The sequence below is a fragment of the Gobius niger genome (genome assembly GCF_951799975.1).
Source record: "Gobius niger genome assembly, chromosome: 10".
In the NCBI taxonomy this organism is placed as follows: Eukaryota; Metazoa; Chordata; class Actinopteri; order Gobiiformes; family Gobiidae; genus Gobius; species Gobius niger.
This window is the reverse complement of record NC_136861.1, coordinates 12,902,985-12,925,483: the sequence shown is the minus strand read 5'-3', so window position 1 is coordinate 12,925,483 and position 22,499 is coordinate 12,902,985. Positions and strand designations below refer to the sequence as shown.

General features: G+C 41.6%; 1 protein-coding gene across 1 annotated transcript; it reads right to left on the bottom strand.

The window, feature by feature from the left end:
* Positions 1 to 110: 110 nt before the first annotated feature.
* On the bottom strand, positions 111 to 19,627 carry LOC306969127 (uncharacterized protein; the record flags this gene model as incomplete). Its single annotated transcript, XM_079564728.1, has 23 exons — positions 19,513 to 19,627; positions 18,361 to 18,541; positions 18,042 to 18,246; positions 16,611 to 16,801; positions 15,863 to 15,976; positions 15,627 to 15,759; positions 15,323 to 15,502; positions 14,882 to 15,126; positions 13,759 to 14,070; positions 13,461 to 13,651; positions 13,295 to 13,394; positions 12,329 to 12,519; positions 9,112 to 9,289; positions 8,376 to 8,580; positions 7,532 to 7,722; positions 7,108 to 7,221; positions 6,864 to 6,996; positions 5,462 to 5,647; positions 5,017 to 5,255; positions 2,853 to 3,164; positions 2,047 to 2,237; positions 1,873 to 1,972; positions 111 to 302 (listed from the first exon to the last, which is right to left on the bottom strand). Exons 2-23 carry the CDS (start codon positions 18,535 to 18,537, stop codon positions 111 to 113), a joined length of 4,080 nt encoding a protein of 1,359 aa, XP_079420854.1. The 5' UTR covers positions 18,538 to 18,541; positions 19,513 to 19,627.
* Between the last annotated feature and the right edge of the window lie 2,872 nt (positions 19,628 to 22,499).

The window sequence follows — 22,499 nt, the reverse complement described above, 5'->3', positions numbered from 1 at the left end:
CCATTAAAAAACACTTTCTGCATCCTGTTTGTTAGATAACTCCTGAAACATTGCAGAGCTGACATTATAAACCCATAACATTTCAGTTTAACAAAAGTTCATGATCAAGTCTAGTCTAGGTCTAGGATGTCGGGAAAGTGGTCTTCACAATACGTGATGAAGTCAAAGTCCTTAACAGGAAACGGAGCATCTTTCCACTTCTTCACCGGGATCTGTCCATCTGGAGTCAGCAAAGCGAAGCTGGCGATTTTAAGCGTCGCCAAAAGAGCAACGCCCTTGTACTTCATCTCAAACCCCCAGTCCTACAACAGAGGAATTATACAACAGGGTTGATTGCGATAAAATGTATGTTTGGGGTTATGTTTGTTACAATAGAATAGAATAGAAAAACTTTACTGTCTACCATGCACAATGACGGCAGAAATTTGCCTTTGGCTTGCTCACACATTCGATACATTTGCCGAGCAATGTAAAAAAAATACAAAATACATTAAAATCCATTATCAAATCAGTTCATTGCAGATGCAGCAGCAGCTGATTCATTACATCAAAAGAAAAGGAACAGTACAGACTGAATGACATTAGCGGTTACAACTTGATGGCAAAGGGCACAAAAGAATTCCTGCACACATTTTTCTTTGCACAAGGAAGTCTGTATCTCTGTTGTGATGGAAGGAGCTCAAAGAAATTGGACATTGGATGGCTATCGTCATCAGTGATCTTATGACAGACACGATGCTCTGCTGTAATTTGTTTGTTGTTGGCCTGTGATTTTACTGCCCTGTTTAACAACTCTGCCAAGTTTAGCTTTGTTTTTGACAGTCAGATGGCCAAACCAAGAGACTAAGTTAAAAATCAGTACAATCTCAATTAAGCACTGATAACCCTTGTTAAGATAAGATAAGATAAGATAAGATAAGATAAGATAAGATAAGATAAGATAAGATAAGATAAGATAAGATAAGATAAGATAAGATAAGATAAGATAAGATAAGATAAGATAAGATAAGATGATACTTTATTGATCTCACAGATGGAGAAATTGCGTTCGATGAGAGAGCATCCGGCAGCAGCACCCATTCAGTGCGCACCACTCTTTTTTTGAAGATGTGGTCATTGACCTCAAAACCTCTCAGCTGACACAGCAGGAAAGTTGTGATAAGTGAAAAGCTATGGGGATGTCATCTACTGCTGATGTCAACTGCACGTGGAGTGAAATCAGAGGAGAGTCATTCAGACCAGGCTAATCCACAAGAGTCGCCTGTCCCTACGGTAGAGGCCATCGTAGCTGAACGAGGCTGTTCTCAGTCGACTGTGTGAGACTGTTATGTTTTTGGCTCAACAATGATCTGGACGGGCATGATTGGTTTTCCTGGAGCAGAGCAGAAAGGGTGATCTCCACATCCATTTCACAGCCTCCTCAGTTGTGCCTCAGAGAGAAGACTGTGGAGTCTCAAGTAGGGACTGGTGCAACTGGCTGAAGGACAACTTCAACTACCAAGCTTTCAGGAAAGCTGAACTTCTTGTCCCTCTGCCGCCCCCTATTGTGTGCATGTGTTTGATATTGCTCTGTTATCTTTGTGCACAAATGGATTGAGAGAAAACTATTTTGTTTCTCTACATGGGCATGAAGAACAATTGATAATAAAGCAGATTGAATTCAAAGTTTGGCTGGTGCTTTTCCCCTCAACTATGGGTGTTTGAACAAAGTTTGCACTGAACAATGTTGAGTCAGTCACAGGGCTCAAACCTATTAATGTCACAAGTCAGTGGTAAGAACATTAAAACGCATTTATAAACATACTGAAAATTCATGATTTTATCTATAAATGCATGCAAACAACTTTGATAGAATTTTAAGTCAAAACGTACCTTGTTGCAGTTGCCATTGTTGCAGAGAATCTTACGGCCTGGTTCCCATTCTTCAAATTGCTTTTGCAAAACAATATCTTCTCCCACTTTGTACTCATTTCTGCAAAGAAAAAAACAAAAAACAAAACATTATTATGTTGTTTAATAAATTCTTCGGTCCATCTCAGAACTTACATGAACTCAGGGTTGATGTTGACATGGTGCATTCCCTCCACCAGTCGGATGTCACTCCCAGAGGTCACACACTTGAAGCAGTTGCGACATTTGAGCTGAACGTCAGCTGCATCAAAGCGGTGCCTCCTGTCCTCATTCTTTTGCTCGGCCAATTTGCGGAGAGCTGTCTTCTGCCTTTGCACCTGACTTATCTGCACAGGTGCAAACGTATTCTCAGTCAAGTCAAGTCACAAGTCCAAATGTTTTGTCAGTTTTATCTTAGTTGACATATACTAGATTGTGGAAACCCGACCGAAGTCCGACAGGACCCATTGGAACCTGACGGGCTTGGCCGGACTCGGGAAGCGCATGAATTCTCCGTTCATTCCAAATCCGGCTTTCCAGCACAGAACCTCTGACTGGCAGTCTTAAAGGGATATAGTACAGTAGATCTACTGCTTGTTCAACAATAACTTGTGTGGAAAATACGATATTTTATACAATATATGACAAATTACAGCTTTATTTGGGTCCTCGGCTTTCATCCGAGGTTAATGGTGGGTCCCAAAGCCCTGCCACTTGGGAACCATTGATCTAAAACATTGGCATTTGCAGAAAATAATCCTTAACTTTAGGCTACATTGTTGAGGTTCGGCCCATGGGTGTTTTGACAATGATGAAAATCGGCCCACCATGACGCAAACTTGCCTATCCCTGCAATTGTGCAATTATTTGAATGCCTATCGGGCTTGGTTCGGATTCGATCACTGCTCTGTCGGTCTCGTACAGAAAAAATCGTCTCGATCCACACTCTAATATGTACTAACCTTTTGTCTGAAGTCATGGTTGTTCATCTCCTGCACTTTAGCCACAGCCTTCTTGGTCAGCTCCTCCAGATACTCATTGATCCGTTCTCTAACCAGCTCCCGGCCCCCTCTCTGAGCCACCAGTGAGTACACACTGTCCGGCGCTCGGGCCCGCCCACTCGCCTGCTGCTGTGCAATTTCATTGGTCAGCAGACCGTAGCGCACCACAAAATTGCATTCTGTGATATCGAGGCCTTCTTCAGCGATGGAAGTGGCGATGAGGAGGTTAAGAGAGCCACTGCGGAAATTACGAATGGTTTCTGCCTGTTCCTTCTGCAACACAAAAGTTTTGGGTCAAAAAAGGTTGGGCAGCCCTGCCCTGGACATTTCATCTGATTTCATCTACTAATTTGTGGCGGTGCGCCACAGAATCAACACCGGCCTCTCACTCAACCCCGGATCTGACTTCAGTTCGGAGCGCCTGCTCTGTCCTCCTTCAGCCCTCTGTCCATCAGCCTCATTTCTCTCTTTCTGCTACTGAACCTTATTTGACTTATATCTGATGAACTGTGTGTGCATTTAGATGGCTTCTTTTCTCTGGTGATGTGGTGGTTCGTGAGGTGCTTTCTTTTCCAAGGAGACTTTTAGGAGTCACATTGCTGAACCAGGAGCTGAAGCTCATTCCCGCAGAGCAGCTCGTTCTGGGCAGTGTTTGATCAAACTTGTGTGAACTCAGAGGCGCTACAGCCGCTGTAGTCTCTGAGTGCTGTACTACAGTTCCTGTCTGTTCAGCCCACTTTTCCCCACTGAGTGGAGACAGAAGATACAAATCTGTTTAACTGATGACACTACTTAAAAACAACTCCTATTTTTGTTCTTTTCATATTTCCCAAATCCATTGCTGTACAATGAAAACAAATATGTAAATGTAAATTTGCGCAGTAATATCTTCACTTTACTGTGCGGACGCCGAACTACCCCTGGTATTATTACAATATAGCTCCCCTTTTTATCCGCTTAGAAAATCCACATTGTTTAATTTTGTGTAATTATGCTTTTGCAGTGTACCACTTCATGTAACCATATTTAACTAGGGAAAACGTGGAAGACCTTGGTAGCTTCTATCTTGACCTCGTTTGGAGCTATAGAGGAGAGGGGGAGAGGCTAAATGCTGTGTTTACGTGATTGAAGGCACGGGTGAAGACCAGACAGGTACAAATGAACTCGTCTAAGCTAAGGTAAGTAAAAACGGTGGCCTATGCCTTTAAGCCCCACCTGAACCCAGCACATTTTCTCCAGTTTGGCTTTACCCAACTGTAAAAGGCTCAAACGGCGCACGTTTCATAAAACACGTGATATCTAAAAAAAAACTGGGATTTTGATCAAGACTAGCCTCTGCTAAGCTTCCGGATTTCTCCGGAACCGAGACATGTAGAATTAAACGATTTTCACCCTGAGAGCTTAGAGTCTCACCTTTCAAACAAGCCATAGCATGTGTCCATAGCTATAACATAGAATACGCTGTGGTGCTACAAATATCATGAAAAATGGTCAGGGTTGGCACACAGCTAAATCCCCAAAACAGCACTCAAGGTGTTAAAAGCTGTCAGTTCTGCCAATACGCCTCGAGATTTGGATATGCACGACTACTATCCTTAAAGGAACAGGCCACAGTTTTACATACTGAGATATGTTCTTACCTGAGCTTAGACGAGTTGATACATACCTGTCTTTTGTGCGCGCCCTCAGTCACACAAAACAACCAAAGATGTTGCTAGCATTTGACCTGTCCCAGCATATTCCTATGGCTCCAAACGGGGTGAAGTTAGAAGCGACCAAGCTCTTCCTAAGACGAGACAGGTACGTGTCAACTCCTCTCAGGGAAGAACATATCTGAGTGTGGAAAAACGGTGGCCTGTTCCTTTAACTCCCAAAACCTAATCCTAACAATCAAACCTGTCATCTGCCACATTAGGCATTAGGGTGTAAGATCTGTGTGAGTGAACCGCAACTTACATGACATTTGCTGTTCCTAACCCTAATCATAACCCTAATCCCCTGATCAAAGGGGACGGCAAGTAGCAGGTTAAAGGATTATTACTGTACAAGTCAAAGACACATTTCTGCCATCATTGTGCATGTTAGACAACTAAGTTATTGTAATCTATTCTCAAATGCCCAGTACCAGCGTCATGTTGCCGGCTCCGATCAGTTTGGCCGCTTTGATGCCAGCTCCCTGCAGCGCTGCATTCTCCAGGATCCACTCATACAGACAGTGCACACTCTTACGCATCTCAGTGAAGAGAATGCCTCTCGAGTCCTTTTTGGGCACAAACTGCTCCAGAAGAGTGCTCTCCAGTTTGCCCATTTTGGGGTTCTCACAGCTGAGATCATTTGCCAACCTGCTCAGCTCCTCCTGATTCTCTGTGAGAGAAACGGTAAATTAAAACTGACTTAAGGATAGTTCAATAGGTTTCAAGTGATGAAAAATTGGTATGAATTCCATAGCAATTAACAATTCAAAACTAAATATTATTTGACACATACATTTTATTATTTTTCTAATATATGGAAGAAAATAGCCAAATGCAGAATCTCTTCAAGCAAATGGTTCTTAGATTATTATTTACCTTCAAATAATCCCACCAAAAAGAGGTCAGTTCTGTTTCCGTCCATGGGCGTGGTGTCCGCGTAAAAGTCTCTGAGGGAGTTGTAGGCATCGATCATTCGGAGCGTGTCGTTAATGAGGAGAGCGTCGTTATACTGCCTCAGATGAAGAGCGCACACGACCATCACTCTGTTGTCCTGACTCACTCCTGAAGGAAAAGAGGTTTTAAAGATCGGCTGGTCATTGTTATGTTCTGGTCAATGGCTGCAGGCGACACTAAGGGTCACCATTGCTGTAGTACCTCCGTATAGCCGCAAGGTCCCCATTGGAAAGCACTGCACTTTAGGTACATTAAAAACAACTTCAATGCCTGGTTTTTAATTTTCCTAAACTTTCTACAGCTAGATATTGCTCCTGTGAAAACGCTGGGTTAGTTAGAATTAAAGGGACCAGGCTGGCATTCACAATTTCGTATACGACCAAACTATGCACCCCTGGAGGCCCGAGTCTACAGCGAAGGTCCTGCCCTTATGCCCATTTTAGGAGTGAGGGGGAGTTGTCTATTCTTTTTAACACCTATGGTTCTGGTTTAGTTCCATCTGCCACACTCTATACTTCTTTTCACCGAGACTTAAATACTTAAATTTTCAAATCAGAGAGCTCCCCACTGCCAGAGGTTTTTCAGGATTTTTACTGTTTTTTCAAGACCTACAGAAAATATAGGTCTAGGTCTATGTCAACACGAAACTCACCACAAGATTAGATTCTCTTTTTTCATCTAAAAAAAAGTTTCCATTCTTTAGTAATTGTCCGTAGAAAATAGGTGAAATCACCCAAAATGCTGTTTTCTGACCAAAAGGCTGAGAAAACGAAAGAGCAATGCTGCCACCTAGTGACTCAATAAAATAACTTGTAGTTCTTTTATTGAGTCACTAGGTGGCAGCATTAGGCAGCACAACTAAAATTTTAACACCAGACATGCTCAAGGCTTTGCTTCAGCCTTTCCCATTGAAAAACCTAATTGACATCTATAGACGTCATTGGCAGTCAACGTTCAGATTTCAATTGATGTCTATAGACGTCATTGGCAGTCAATGAGTTGAAAGAGAAGTGAACAGGCGTCATTGTCCATCCAAAAGCAGAGAGAGGTGTGTGTAACTAGGGATCCTGTTTCTGTAATTGTAGCTGAGTGGGACCTGTAGACAAGGCTCTGTATCTGTCCGTGATATATATTTTTTGCATAAGGATGCCTACTAACTTCTGCAGAAATACAAGTCTCTGAAAAGGCATGTGAGAGGTGCTGGTTAAAAAAACTGGGCCACCTGGGGCAGAGGTTGAAAATCTACAGAACATGGTACAGAGGGATCAGAACTGGAAAACTGGGACATCTGGTCGCCCTATCAATGCCACATTCTTCTTCTCACCCCTTTTTTCGAGTTCGATCACATCCTGCTCATACTCCTGTGTCCCGCACTCCCTTAGCTGGATGTCCCGCGGCAAGTCCAGAAACTCATGGATTTTAAGCATCATCCCCTTTATGTGATCTCCCAGAGGGTCCTGAGCAAACAAACAGTCAAGCCTCAATAAGTTACAGGAAAAATATAAGTAAAATTATGAAGAAGGTTAGGTTCATATTTATTTGAAATTAATGAATGAGAATGACTGTACCACAGGTCTCCTTTCAGTGATTTTAAACTCTTTGCGAGGCCTGGGCACTTTCTGCTGCAGCTCTGGGAGGAAGTTCTTCGTGGAGACTATGGCGGAATCCATGTTGGCGCAAATCTAGAAGGGTAAGCATTTAGTGAGTGGCAGAAACATAGAAACATATTCATCCTGTGCTGCCCTCTGCTGGTCTGACCACAGATTGCATTTCATTAGTGCTGAGCAGTGAGTTCTTTTTTGGTATCTATATCAGAGGTCCCCAACCACCGGGCCGGCGACTGCTGCCGGGCTAGGACGCATTCTTTGTTTTATCTTTGGCCTCATAGATAATGCACATTTGGAACCTGCCCAATAAAGACAGAAGAGCCAACTACTCTGCTACATAACATTGTTTAGGACAAAACTATAAAACGGAATAAAACGATCTAACCGTGAGAACGTGCTCCACAGCGGTTTCTGGGGTCCTCTTGCCGCCCGTCCCAGGAGAGGCTGTGAGGCCCAGGATCTGTGGCAGTGGACCCTGGTTCTTCATCTTCTTCTCCACGTAACAGCTCATGATCTTACTGTACACCGAGTCCTTGTGCGTGTGGTGACACTCATCGATGATCAGCAAAGTGATGTCTGGAACAAACACAGTAAAAGTAACTAAACTAGGACGCAAACCCTGTTTCAGATTTAGACCATTAGTACTTAAATGCTGTTTTGTTGGTGACACTCTGCCCAGAGGCGCTGAAGGGTGTTTGGCAAAGGACCATTTTCCTACAGGGTCTGTCTTTGTATAAAGAGTTGTATTATGTGTGCAATATTGTATTACATAGTAAACACTTGAGTTGCACCAGAGTTTTCAAAAGCTACCTACTGCATGTGTATGTGTTGTGCTTTCATGTAATGTATTTGTTTGGATTTGCCCCATCCAATAAACAAATACAGTACATGCCACAAAGCATTTAAATGAAGAACAGCATGTGAACAATCATTACACAAAGGAGGAGGCAAATAATATAAGTTGGGCATTGATCCTACTTTTGATAGAAACTGTGTGTAGCCGAGGAAGTCACCTTTAACTTTCTCTAATGAAAGTTTGACTGTACTTTTACGAACAAAATGGCAATGCCTTGTCAGTCACATTACATGGCAGGTCTCCAAGATGCATAGACTGTTCTTTTTTTTGTATTGTACTATAAGTTCAAATCAGGACGCAGCTCACAGCACACCCGTATAGAAGAAGAGCTCCACCACCTCATGACATCAGCAGGTGCGTTTTGAGGGCTCACCGGACAGCTCCACGTGTTTGTCCTCCTCATCATTGATCATGGAGTTGTAGAGAATCTGAGCCGTGCAGATGATGACGTCAGACTCCTTCAACACGTTCCCAAAGAAGTCCTTCTCTTTGGAGTCCCCAGTGACCGGCAGCACCTTGTACTGTTTCCCCAGGAACCGGCCGAACTCCTTAGAGCAGTGCTGCTCCACCAGGTGCACCTACAAAACACACACGTTATTATATTAAAAACCTGCCAAACATACAGTGTGAAGAAAAAGTAAGTTTGGAATTTCTCATATTTCTGCCTAAATTGGTCACTAAATGTGGTCTAATCTTCATCAAAATCACAGGAATGATTAAACAGTGTCTGATTTTAATTTTAATATATATTTATTTTGGCTATTTCATGTAAACATTCACAGGAGAACGTGGAATAAGTAAGTACACCGCCTGAATCTCGCTGAAGTGCAGCAGTTTTGCAAAGAGGAATGGTCCGAGATTCATCCTGATCATTGTGAGCGTCTAATCTGCAACTACAGAAAAGCAGTTACAGCTGCAAAAGAAGGGTCAGCCAGCTCTTTATAATACAGGGGTCACTTATTCCACGCTGTTGTGAATTTCCCAGGTTTTTCTTCAAAATATCGTGTACTTACTATTTCTTCCCACTGTGCATGCAGCAGGTTATAAGTATTGAGTTTCACCATTACAGATCCATTTGTAAAAGTTGTATTAGTGTAATATATGCTGACCATGTTGACAAGAACGACCACTTTAGCCCTGGGTTTTGTCTGCAGGTGTCTTTGTGCCACATAGACCGCTGCCCTGGTTTTGCCTCCTCCAGTCGGTAACCAGATGATGATGTTTTCTCCCTGAAGAGCTCTCTGAACCACCTCCTCCTGGTACGAGTACAGCTCCAGCTCTGCCATACTTCTGCACACAAGAAAGTGCAAAGTCAAGATTTATTTATAGCCAGTGAAAGAGAGACCACATGGAAACTGAATTGTTAGTTGTGGCACAAACTCACTCCCAATATCAAAAGCCATTTATAGCATCAAAGTTTCCCACAGGGATGAGTTGATAAACTTGTTTTACAACTTTCAGGCAGAAAGTCATGAAAACATGTTATAACTGAGTATCTAATATGGCTCATCCAATTGTATCACTAAATATGTGTCTATTCAGTATTAATCTAACTTTTGTGCACTGTAGTGAGGGTCTATGGGTGGCTTGGGAACCAAAGGATGGAAACCACCTGTCGGCTCAGTTCAACAGATACTCAAGTACAACACAGCATACTTTCTGCATACTTTTACTGTAAACTGCATCAACAGCAGTTTATGCTAGTAATGAACGGAAATAGCAATAAAAGTCAAATAGTAAAAATCAATAGTAATAACCATTTGCTGACTCACATTTCCGGGTAATTATCGTCTTATGTGGGACAGGTCCGCAGATCTCCCTCCTGTGCCCGTCCCGGAGCCGGCAGAGAGTTATTAAACTTTCAGCTGAGCCGTGAGGCTGGCTTTCTGGAAAACGAAAGTAAACGCCTCTGTGTGCTGTAAGAGGGGGCCGCTAAGGGACAGGGAGGACTGCGAGGGACGACTGTGCGCAAGCGGAAGTGACACTACATTAGCCTTTGATTCAATGCTTTGATTGAGTAGTTTGAAAAATGTTAAGTAGTTTTGGTTTCAAATGGGATACACGACCTGGTGGTACTTGGAAGGTCAAATAGTTTTCAAAATGGGACTAGAAAACTATGAGAATAATAAATGACTTTTCCCCTCTTAAAATAACGGAGTCAGGTCAGAAAAGAGGGTGGAGTCTCTTAAGTGTCCATTATCTTCTTACCACACATTTTCAAGTTCAAAGTCTAATGTCTTTAAAGAGACTCGATGCAAGTTGGCCATTTTGTACTCACTACTGCCACCTCAGGTCATACGTGTAACTGCACCTCCTATATTAAGCTCGTGCATGACGGCACTTCGGACCGAATTAACACCTTTTTGAGTGACAATGCAGGATTTTAGAGGCAGTTGTGGTGAACAGGTCTGAGCTCATTCTACACATTAGGACATGGCTGGAACATGTTGGGGAAGGAAATTACATAATTTTAAGATATTTAAACTCCGTGTAGTCCCTTTAAGTAGGACGTCAGGATCCCCCCTCACAGGGCCCCATCGGTACATTGATTGCACCCAAGATTACAATCACTGTAAATCATATCAAAAACAACTTTATTGTCATGAACATTATTACAGTAAATGACACTGCAAGTAAAGACAGGTTTCGCCCAAAACGTGTGTTTTTGGAGTTAAATCTTACTGACTTTTAAAAGAAATGCAGCATATCTGTGGATTGAGTTGAGGATGCATTGCACGCCCTATGGACAAAGCAACTATGAGAAAGAGAGAGGGAGACTCAAGGTGACTGATGACACTTTGTCTTTGTGTCTGGGGCCAAAAACAATGATCTCAGCTCAGTTTTTTGTCTGAGTTTAGTTGAAGAAAGTTGTTTTGCATCCACAAACAGGTCTGTTTGATGCAGTGACCGAGTGAATCTACAGGCCCATGTTCACCAGCCGTCAGTGACACGTACATCTGAGTGTCATCTGCACCATAGTTGTGGTACGACACATTGTTGCTGTTTATTAGCTGACCCAATGGAAGCATGTACAAGTTGAATAAGAGGGGTCCCAAGATTGACCCCTGGGGGACTCCACAGGTTATGGCAATTTTGATGTTAGTCCAACATAAAGAGTGCCCTTGTGTTATGGATATTATTAGACTGAATATGATCAGCAATTCAAGCTTTATGTTGCAGATTAGTGTGTGAATTCTGTCAAACAAGTAAGATACAGGTGCTTTGATACGATATGTATGCATCATGTACAACAATAATTGCTGATGTGACATAATGAGCACAGCCCAAGCCTACATGGTGTATTGAGACACTGCTTTACATACAGATCTATTTCTCTAATCTCCTGTGAAACAACCAAACTAAAAGGCCAACTCTCACAGAGCAGATTATGGGAGCACTGACATCTAGTGGCAAAAAATATACAACATGAAAGAAAAAAGAAAAAAAACATGAAATACTTGACTCAAAAGCATTTAAAAGATTTATTTAAAATCAAAAGTTAATTCATAGTGTGGAATGACTTAAAAATCCGAAGACAGAAGAAACAAAGACACTGTTCATTTTACGCCAATTCAGGTCCAAACTGCAGAAGTTCACCAGTACAGTATATTAGAGCAGGGGTTCCCAAGGTTTCACTTCGCGACCCTCAAATTATCAACACAAACAACTGCCGACAACCACAACAAAACATAATGAGCTTGTACACAGTTAAAGGGTCAAAACATACTTATTGTTAGTCCCAAGCACCACATTGGAAAACCCTGCATTAGATATAAATAAGTGCTATTTCTTAGGTTATTCTCATCCACTCATTTCATACATGATTTCACATGTTTAAGCATCAACGTAAAAACCTGTTTCCCATTGACAAAAAGTGCAAGTGCAAAGGCTATAGATCATAATAGTACCAATAACAATATTCCTATTTTTACAGTGGTTTAGCAAAGGCAAAGCTTAAAAAGTTGCTCAAAAGTGACCAGTGCAGGTAGAGAGAAAGCTGTAGCATTAATAGGCTGTGTTTAAATGGGAGCCTATAGTTTAAAATTAAGATGAAGGTGAGAAATCCATAATAGAATCTGCTAAACCTGGTTTATAAATGGTGTAGGTGTAAACTTGGTCTTTTTATATGACACAAAAACTAGTACATAGCTAATGACTCAGCTGTCAGTAAATTAATAATGATTAAAAAGAATAGACATTATTGAATGACTTATCCAGGGGGAGCTCAAAGTAGAGTCGCTGCTCCTCTTCCACATCAAGAGGAGCCAACATAAGAACTTTTGTGGATTAAAAAAATGTGAACACAACCTGTTACAGAGGATATTTCAGTCTAGGTCTAGGATGTCGGGAAAGTGGTCTTCACAATATGTGATGAAGTCAAAGTCCTCAACAGGAAACGGAGCATCTTTCCACTTCTTCACCGTGATCTGTCCATCTGGAGTCAGCAGAGCGAAGTTGTCGATTTTAAGCGTCGCCAAAACAGCAACGCCCTTGTACTTCATCTCAAACCCCCAGTCCTAAAAGAGAGGAATTTTACAACAGTGTTCACATCAATATCATTTATGTTCAGGGCAGTGTTGTTTTTGACAAGGAAGATAATCATTTTGTTGACGAACCTTTTTTTAATGAGTATAACGCAACGATGACAAGCTAAAAATAACTCTTTCAGACCAGGCTATTCCAGAAGAGTCGCCTGTCCCTACTGTAAAGACCATCGTAGCTGAACGAGGCTGTTCTCAGTCGACTGTCTGAGACTGTTGTGTTTTTGGCTCAACAATGATCTGGACGGGCCTGATTGGTTTTCCTGGAGCAGAGCAGAAAGGGTGATCTCCACATCCATTTCACAGCCTCCTCAGTTGTGCCTCAGAGAGAAGACTGTGGAGTCTCAATTAGGGACAGGTCCAACTGGCTGAAGGACAACTTCAACCACCAAGCTTTCAGGAAAGCTGAACTTCTTGTCCCTCAGCTGCCCCTTATTGTGTACATGTATTTGATATTGATATCTTTGTGCACAAAAGGATTGTTTTATGCACGGGCTTTACATGATGAACATCTGATGGTAAAGTGGATTGAATTAAAAGTTTGGCTGGTGCTTTTCCCCTCAACTATGGGTGTTGGAACTACGTACGTCCTGGATAATGTTGGAGCCAGTTATGTCACAGGGCTCAAAACTGTTAATGTTGCATGTCAGTGGTAGTAACATTAATATTGTGCATTTCTAAATATTCAGTATTGAATCAATAAATGCACTTTTTGTAAACAACTTTGATAGAATTAAAAGTAAAAACGTACCTTGTTGCAGTTGCCATTGTTGCAGAGAATCTTACAGCCTGGTTCCCAGTCTTCAAACTGTCTTGGCAAAACAATAACTCCTCCCACTTTGTACTCCCTTCTATAAAAGGAAAAAAAAACATCATTATGTTGTTTAATAAATTCTCCGGTCCATCTCAGAACTTACTTGAAGTCAGGGTTGATGTTGACATAGTGCGCTCCTTCCACCAGTTGGATGTCACTCCCAAAGGTCACACACTTGAGGCAGTTACGACACTTCAGCTGAACGTCAGCTGCAGCAAAGCGGTGCCTCCTCGCGTCGTTCCTTTGCACGGCCAATCTGCGGCGAATCACCTCCTCCCTTTGCACCTGACTTATCTGCAGAGCATAAGAAGACATATTCTGAAACCCCAGACTTTGCGCAAAGTCAAGTCACAAGGCCAATGCTTTAACCTAATTGATCTGATATATGAAAATGCACTAACCTTTTGTCTGAAGTCATAGTTGCTCATCTCCTGCACTTTAGCCACAGCCTTCTTGGTCAGCTCCTCCAGATGCTCATTGATCCGTTCTCTGTGTAGCTCCCGAGACCCTCTCTGAGCCACCACTGAGTACACGCTGCCCTCGGCGCGGGCCCGCCCACTCGCCTGCAGCTGCGCGATGTCATTGGTCAGGAGACCGTAGCGCACAACAAAGTTGCATTCTGGGATATCCAGGCCTTCTTCAGCGATGGAAGTGGCGATGAGGAGGTTAAGAGAGCCACGGCGGAAGTAACGAATGGTTTCTCCCTGTTCGTTCTGCAACACAAGTCAACACATGAAATCATTCAGCAACAGCCTAGCAAAAAGATCTGACTCGTTTCCAAACTTAAGAAGACTTGAAGGTTATTATAGATTTCAATAACAACCGTAAACATGCACTAGGTTAATCCTCCAGCCAGGTGATTCCCAAGAGCCTGGCTACACCTCTGGAGATGGGTCCCGGGGCGCACCACTGCGGTCGCAGGAGTGCCCCACCAGTCGATTGCAGTCTAATGGTAATGGTAGACTGCAAACTGATCCCAAGTCGACCGCAAGGGGTGCAGGTAAAGAGAAAAGGACAGTATTTCGCAATACTAACGCAAAATCAAACAAAATCAGTTCACCACTGTGACTATTTGTGCATTGTGACGTCCAGATCTTCCACAGGGGCTGCTGTGTCTGACACCCCGGCTGCCTCTCACTCTGCGGGTCTAACTTCACAGCGAAGCGCCTGCTCCGTGCTCCTTCAGCCCTCTGTCCATCAGTCTCATTTCTCTACTACTGAACCTAATTTGGTGCTTTTTTTTCCACACAGACTTTTAGAAGTCATGTTCATTTCATGGAGTGAAATTAACTGTGCTTTATCTCCTCCGCAGAGCAGCTTGTTCATGGCAGCGTTTTATCAGACTTGTGTGGAGAAGCCGGTAAGTGGCTCGCAGACCAGACTTCTCTGGTAAGAATACACACATACTCACACCTGATAAACTAAGCTACAGTTATGTATGACCGCGAGTAAATGATCATATATTTAGGAAGTAGATTTAATAGACAATAAAATGATTGTAATCTATTCTCAAATGCCCAGTACCTGCGTCATGTTGCCGTTTCCGGCTCCGATCAGTTTGGCCGCTTTGATGCCAGCTCCCTGCAGCGCCGTGTTCTCCAGGATCCACTCGTACAGACAGTACGCACTCTTACGAGTCTTAGTGAAGAGAATGCCTCTCGAGTCCTTTTTGGGCACAAACTGCTCCAGAAGAGTGCTCTCCAGTTTACCCATTTTGGGATTCTCGCAGCTGGGATCAATCGCCAACGTGCTCAGCTCCACCTGATTCTCTGTGAGAGACGGGCAAAGAAAACTGATCGTTACATGGGTCTCAAGTGAGGCAAAATTGGGATGCGCCATAACAATTAACAAAGCAAAACTAAATATTTCTTATAAATAATATTTGAAACATACATTTTCTTATTATTCTAATATATGGAAGACAATAACCAAATGCAAGCAAATGCTTCTTTGATTATTATTTACCTTCAAATAATCCCACCAAAAAGAAGTCAGTGCCGTCTATGGCCGTGGTTTTGGCGTAGAAGGCTCTGAGGGAGTTGTAAGCGTCGATCATTCGGAGCGTGTCGTTGATGAGGAGGGCGTCGTTATACTGCCTCAGATGAAGAGCGCACCGGGCCATCACTCTGTTGTCCTCACTCACTCCTGGAAGAAAAGAGGATTTAAAGATGTTGCCCCGCTAACAAGCCTCCCCTTGTTGGGTTGGTCATTGTTTAGTTCTGGTTTTGATCCGTCGGTCGCCCTATCAATGCCACATTCTTCTTCTTACCCCTTTTTTCGAGTTCGACCACATCCTGCTCATACTCCTGTGTCCCGCACTCCCTCAGCCGGAGGCCCCGCGGCAGGTCCATAAACTCATGGATTTGACGCATCATCCACTTTATGTGATCTCCCAGAGGGTCCTAAGCAATAAGTTAGAGGAAAATGAACATAAGTAAAATTATGAAGAATGGAGCTTAATTAGATTAATATTTATTTGAAACGAATGAATGAGAATGACTGTACCACAGGTCTCTTTTCAGTGATTTCAAACTCTTTGCGAGGCCTGGGCACTTTCTGCTTCAGCTCTGGGAGGTAGTTCTGAGTGGAGACTATGGCGGAATCCATGTTGGCGCAAATCTAGAAGGGTAGGCATTTAGTGAGTGACAGAAAAATAACTATCATGTGCTGCCCCCTGCTGGTTTCTCCGAACATTGCATTTCATCAGTGCTGAGCAGTGAGTTCTTCTTTGGGGTCTATATTATTCAAATGTTTTAAATGTGCAATGCTATTTAATAAAAAACAACACTGTTATTTAAAGAATAACATATTATTAGAGTCAAATGCTGGTCCAAAACTAATATTGAAAACTTGCAGACTTTTGACAACAAGCATGAAATGAACATCTACATTTCTTGCACTTTTTGTAACAAAATTTCTACCATAGCTACAACCTTTATTTTGCACCTCATTAATCACTAGCACTTGATTTTTGTTTTGTCTGGCTCTATCATAATTATTACACTCATATCTTCCCACTACAGCATGATGAAAATAATGTAATTACAAAATAATAAATGCTTTATTATGCATTGTAAGGTGATGTTTTATAAGCAATAATACAATAATAGAATGTTAAATTAATACAATAATTTCTCATTTATCATATGTAATTTATGTAATTTATATAAAAATAGATAATTGAATGAGACAGAAGAGCTAACTCTTCCACATAATGTTGTTTCAGACATAAACTGCAGTATATAAATCTAACCGTGAGAACGTGCTCCACAGCGGTATCTAGGGTCCTCTTGCCGCCCGTCCCAGGAGAGGCTGTGAGGCCCAGGATCTGTGGCAGTGGACCCTGGTTCTTCATCTTCTTCTCCACATAACAGCTCATGATCTTACTGTACACTGAGTCCTTGTGCGTGTGGTGACACTCATCGATGATCAGCAAAGTGATGTCTGGAACAAACACAGTAAAAGTAGCTAAATTAGGATGCAAACCCTATTATTTCATTTAGACCATTAGTATTTCAATGTTGTTTTGTTGCTGACACTCTGCCCAGAGGCGCTGCACTGTGTATAGCAAAGAACAATTTTCCTACTAGGTCAACCGTGTATCTGTATCAATCTTGTATAAAGATAATAGAGTTGTGTTATGTATGTATTATTGTATTACATACTGTACCTACTCGAGTTGCACCAGAGTTTTAAAAAAATAGTCACCTACAGTATCTGCATGTGTTGTGCTTTCATGTAATGTTATTGTTTAGCTTTGCCCAACCCAATAAACAAATACACGCCACAAAGCATTTAAATGAAGAACAGCCTGTGAACAATATGTCATGATTACACAAAGGAGGAGGCAAATCATTTAATCTTATGTAAAACACTGTCCAACTCAAATACTTCACTTTCATTTCATGAAAAACATAATGAAAGAGAAATAGTTAAAAACATTTACAGAATGGGGAATATGAGGTTTCCCTCAGGCAGGCGTTTTAGGGGCTCTTAAATACAGGAGTAACCACTTCCCTTCATCTGTGAGCCGTTTGAACAAGTGTGTGCAGCCGAGGTTCTGTACTTTTACAAATGATATGCAATGCCTTGTCAGCCACGTTACATGGCAGGTCAGTAAGATAAAGTTTTGTGCTGTACTGTGTGTTTGTTAAAATCAGGAGGCAAGACAAATTTCCTGCAAGGGACAATCAAATTTGATCTAACAATTGTGTTTCAGTTCATGCACTAATTATGCCTTTCGTTAAAATCATTTTATTTAACAGTTATGGGTTTCATGAATTAAAAAAACATATTTTAAATTAGGCTCAAAACAATATGAAATAAATGTAACTGCCGACATCGCCACACCAGTGCAATGTTAAAAATGCAGAGGAAGAAGAGCTCCACGAGCTCAGTCTTGGCTGAAATCGAAACAGAATTGTACCCATTTGTAAATTTGTAAATAGCACTGAGTTTGTGTGTGTAAATGATTTATACAGAGTATATAGGTAAGTTTTTAAGATAAAATTGAAAATGTTAATTTTGTGTAGAAAGGCCCAACCAGGGACTGGAGTTGAAAATTAGCACTAGCTATAAACTCTTTTTGCATCACATCAGTAACAAGCTTGTTTTGTACTATGTTGACTTGCAATATCCCTGTCAAATAAATAAATCAATAAATAAAATAAAATGGACAGCTCACCAGACAGCTCCACATGTCTGTCCTCCTCATCATTGATCATGGAGTTGTAGAGAATCTGAGCCGTGCAGATGATGACATCAGACTCCCTCAACACTTTCCCAAAGAAGTCCTTCTCCGCCGAGTCTCCAGTGACCGGCAGCACCGTGTACTGTTGCCCCAGGAACCGGCCGAACTCCTTAGTGCAGTGCTGCTCCACCAGGTGCACCTAAAAACACACAAATTATTATATTAAAAACCTGCAAAACATACATGCAGAAGTATTGAGTTTCACCATTACAGATCCATTTGTAAAAGTTGTATTAGTGTAATATATGCTTACCATGTTGACGAGAACGACCACTTTAGCCCTGGGTTTTGTCTGCAGGTGTCTTTGTGCCACATAGACTGCTGCCCTGGTTTTGCCTCCTCCAGTCGGTAACCAGACGATGATGTTTTCTCCCTGAAGAGCTCTCTGAACCACCTCCTCCTGGTACGAGTACAGCTCCAGCTCTGCCATACTTCTGCACACAAGAAAGTGCAAAGTCAAGAATTATTCATAAACAGTGAAAGAGAGACCACACGGAAACTGAACACACGTTATAACTGAGTGTCTAATATGGCTCATCCAGTTGCGTCACTAAATACTTGTTTATTCATCGAACTTTTGTGCACTGGGTGGCTTGGGAACCAAAAGCGGGCCCTTTCAAGAGAGTTCTAGAACTTTGTAAATAATCTATGAACCTTTTTTTGTTGTTGATGCCAAAGAGCATTAAGATCAGTGATTGAAACAAGACCTCTGGGTAAATACTCGAATTAAAGGTACACTGTGCAACCTTTTGAACTATACTGTTACAGGCTAAACAAAACATGCCCCTAATGACCAGCTCGAACACAGAAAATGCTGTTACTGCAATGTTTAATAAAAAAAAAAAAATGGCTTTGGATTAACATCTCCATGGAAACGAGCTGGAGACGCACCCACTCCCGGTAAAGTTAACAGTCATATTTTAGGAGGGGTGAGCCAAAAATGTGTCATAAAATAAATGCTAGTATTTCAATTTTAGTTATTGGGTAAAATTCTACGCGGTGTGGCTTTAATATTTAATTTGAAGAAAGAAAGAAAGAAAGAAAGAAAGAAAGAAAGAAAGAAAGAAAGAAAGAAAGAAAGAAAGAAAGAAAGAAAGAAAGAAAGAAAGAAAGAAAGAAAGAAAGAAAGAAAGAAAGAAAGAAAGAAAGAAAGAAAGAAAGAAAGAAAGAAAGAAAGAAAGAAAGAAAGAAAGAAAGAAAGCTGTAAGCTCAGTACAACAGATACTTACAGCACACTTCCTGCATACTTCTACTGTAAACTGCAGACATCATCAGTGGTGTATAGGCTATAGTTATTCAGTGAAATAGCAATAAGTTAGTCTGATTCCACCTCACATGAATAAAAACTAAATGACCTCATATATCAAAGTCCAAAATCAAAAGTAATAACCATTTGCTGACTCACATTTCCGGGTAATTGTCGCCTTGTGTGGGACAGGTCCGCAGATCTTCCTCCTCTGCCCGTCCCGGAGCCGGCAGAGAGGTTTTAAACGATCATCTGAACCTTAAGGCTCGCTTTCTGGAAAACGAAAGTAAACGCAGCCTCTGTCTGGTCTGCTGAGAGGAAGAGGGGACCCGCTGAGGAACGGGGAGGACTGCGAGGGACGACAGGGCGCAAAATGAAGTGACTAAATTAGCCTTTGATTTGGGTAATTTGAGAAATCTTAATCCCACCACTTTAGTGAACTGCATTTGGTTATTATGGTGATCTATACTCTATATTTTAAAGCGATACATTTTGCTCTGCGTTTTTCCGTTTATTGAGAACCAAAATATGATCAAATTGCATGAAATGTACAGGGCAACACAACTTTCTCTCGGAAAAAAAAAGACAACCCGTTTCTATTCCCCTTTAAGACACTTTGTCCCAATTTGATACTTTAGCATCAACTTTTGTGATGGTACGTGGAAAGTCAAATAGTTTTCTCGTCCCACTTCGAAAACTATGAACGTATAAAATGACTTTCCCCCCCTTAAAATAATGGAGTCAGGGCAGAAAAGGAGATAGAGTCTCTTAAAGCTGCATTATGCAACTTTTTAGGTGGAAAAAAAAGTTGATATTTGTGCGTATTAGACCAAACAGTTGATCTTGGAGCCGCTGTGTCACTACAAGGTCAAATACGCGCGTTTTCTTTCTTATCAAAGTTGCATAATGCAGCTTTAAGTGCCCACTAGTATCTTCTTAGCCACTCATTTTCAAGTTCAAAGTCTAACGTCTTTAAGTAGGACGTCAGGAACCCCCCTCACAGGGCCCCGTCAGTGTATTGCATCAGTGAAGCAAAACAATCAATGCAGCTCTATTAACACACAGTTGTGTTTTCATTATCGTAAAAGCAAAAGCACCGTTTCAATTTCAGTTTGGGAAATCACCCAAGGTCACAATCACAGTAAATCATATCAAAAACAACTTTATTGTCATGAACATTATTACAGTAAGTGATACTGTAAGTAAAGACAGGTATCCCCCAAAACGTGTGTTTTTGGAGTTAAATCTTACTGACCGTTTTTTAAAGTAATGCAGCATATCTGTGGATTGAGTTGAGGATGCACGCCCTGTGGAAAAAAGCAACTATGACAGTACTTCCAAAACAAAACGATTCAAGTAAAACATCAACAGCTACACACGCACACATACAAGCCAAACCCTTAACTTTCTTTATATTAATTTCTTTTTGGAGTTGGGTATTTTCCCAGACTCTTCAGCCAACAGCATGGACTGTTTATCACATACAGTAAGGTGGCGGTTGTTGTTTTTTAAATCTGCGTTAAGAGGATTACACCATCTTAAAAAATAAAACGTAAATGAAGTATGCCAAAAAAGCAGGTGAGGGTTCAAGTGATTTGAGAAAAGAGCATGGGTAGTTTGACAGAAAGACAACTTTAGGTCAACCTTAGGCATGAAAATACGTGAATGTGGACAACAACACAACCAGCACATACAGTGTGAGGTACTTGAAAAGTAGTTTCTGATATAACTACAACAAGCACCCACAGTGTTGACTTCTGCAAAGAAATGAACGAAAAGTCATCGTTCCTCTCTCCTGACCTCTAAAGGCCGACTGGGGTAGTACATTGGTGCAAGGTGAGATTTTGTCGTCTAAAGGCTGTGGCTATTACTGGCAAAACATTTCAAGTACACAATGAATATTATTCTATCATATTAACAAGCAAACAATTAGGCCTCACGACAACGAATGGCCAAAGCAATCATTACAAAACACAAAACATGAAGGTAAATGGTGGCAACGTGGGATCATTTTTCACTTTCGCTAAAATCTGTACCATGAGCTTCATGTTGTGTGCATTTATTTTAAATATATATTTTTTTACATAAACTGTAGTCTCTTGGATGACTTCCTTTGAATTCTGTACAAAACCGTGGATGTCTGTGTGGCGTTCAAGTGTCAATCAGAAACAAAGGCAACATGGCTTAGGTCCCGAGGTGCAGTTTTCTCTACGTCGTCTACGCAAGTCACGTCAAGCACACTGGAATGAACTTCACCTTTAACTTCAGCACTGATTTCTCTTCTTGGACCTAGAACTTTGGTACAGTTATGGAGAGATTTATTGGCAAACGTGAAGGGGGAAAGGTAGAGCACTGACCAGGAAGGCCTTTATGCTCAATTCAGATTTTTTTCTTTAGTTTTTTTTCTTTTCTTTTTTTTATCTCTAAATAACAGCAACTTGTAAGTGATCTACTCTATGAATAATCTTGTGTTATGTGAAGAGGGCAGAGCGTCACGCACAGTGGATTGAAACACCGCGCTGCAGATCTTCTTATAGAGGGTATCCAGGTGATGTCATAACGTTCCGCAGTGAGTGGCACTATTGAGTCATAAAAGTTTTTTTTTTTGTATTTTGCCACTCAGTTTGGAATGATTGTTTATTTTAGAATGAGAAATGTTGGTGCATATCATCTAAAGCAGTGGTTCCCATCCTGGGGGGCTTCAGGTCAGTTATAGGTGATATTATTTGGGCAAATGTAGTGGTTAAATCAAATTTGACTGACAAAGGCGTACGGGTGCCGAAAACACTGAAAATGTCAGTTTATTTGATTGAAAATAAGCTTATTGGAAGTTATTTTTATGTTTTGATACATTTGTGTGGTGGGGGAGGCGCGACCTGTCTACAGAGTGCAGGGCGGGCTTTAAGGAAAAAAGTTTGGGAACCACCGGTCTAGAGCACAGACCAGTCCCCAAAGGCATCACCTGCTGTTCCTTCACTGACTGCTGCAGACCGGCGACACCACATGAGCTGCAGGAGATGTTCTGAACCCGACCCATCTCCACACATATTCTCTTATTATTTTTTACTTTAAATACAGCAGTGCTTCTCGTGTCCCCTCCGTCGTTGGGACATGGCAGCAGTGAACGCGCGTGATGAGTCTGTGGT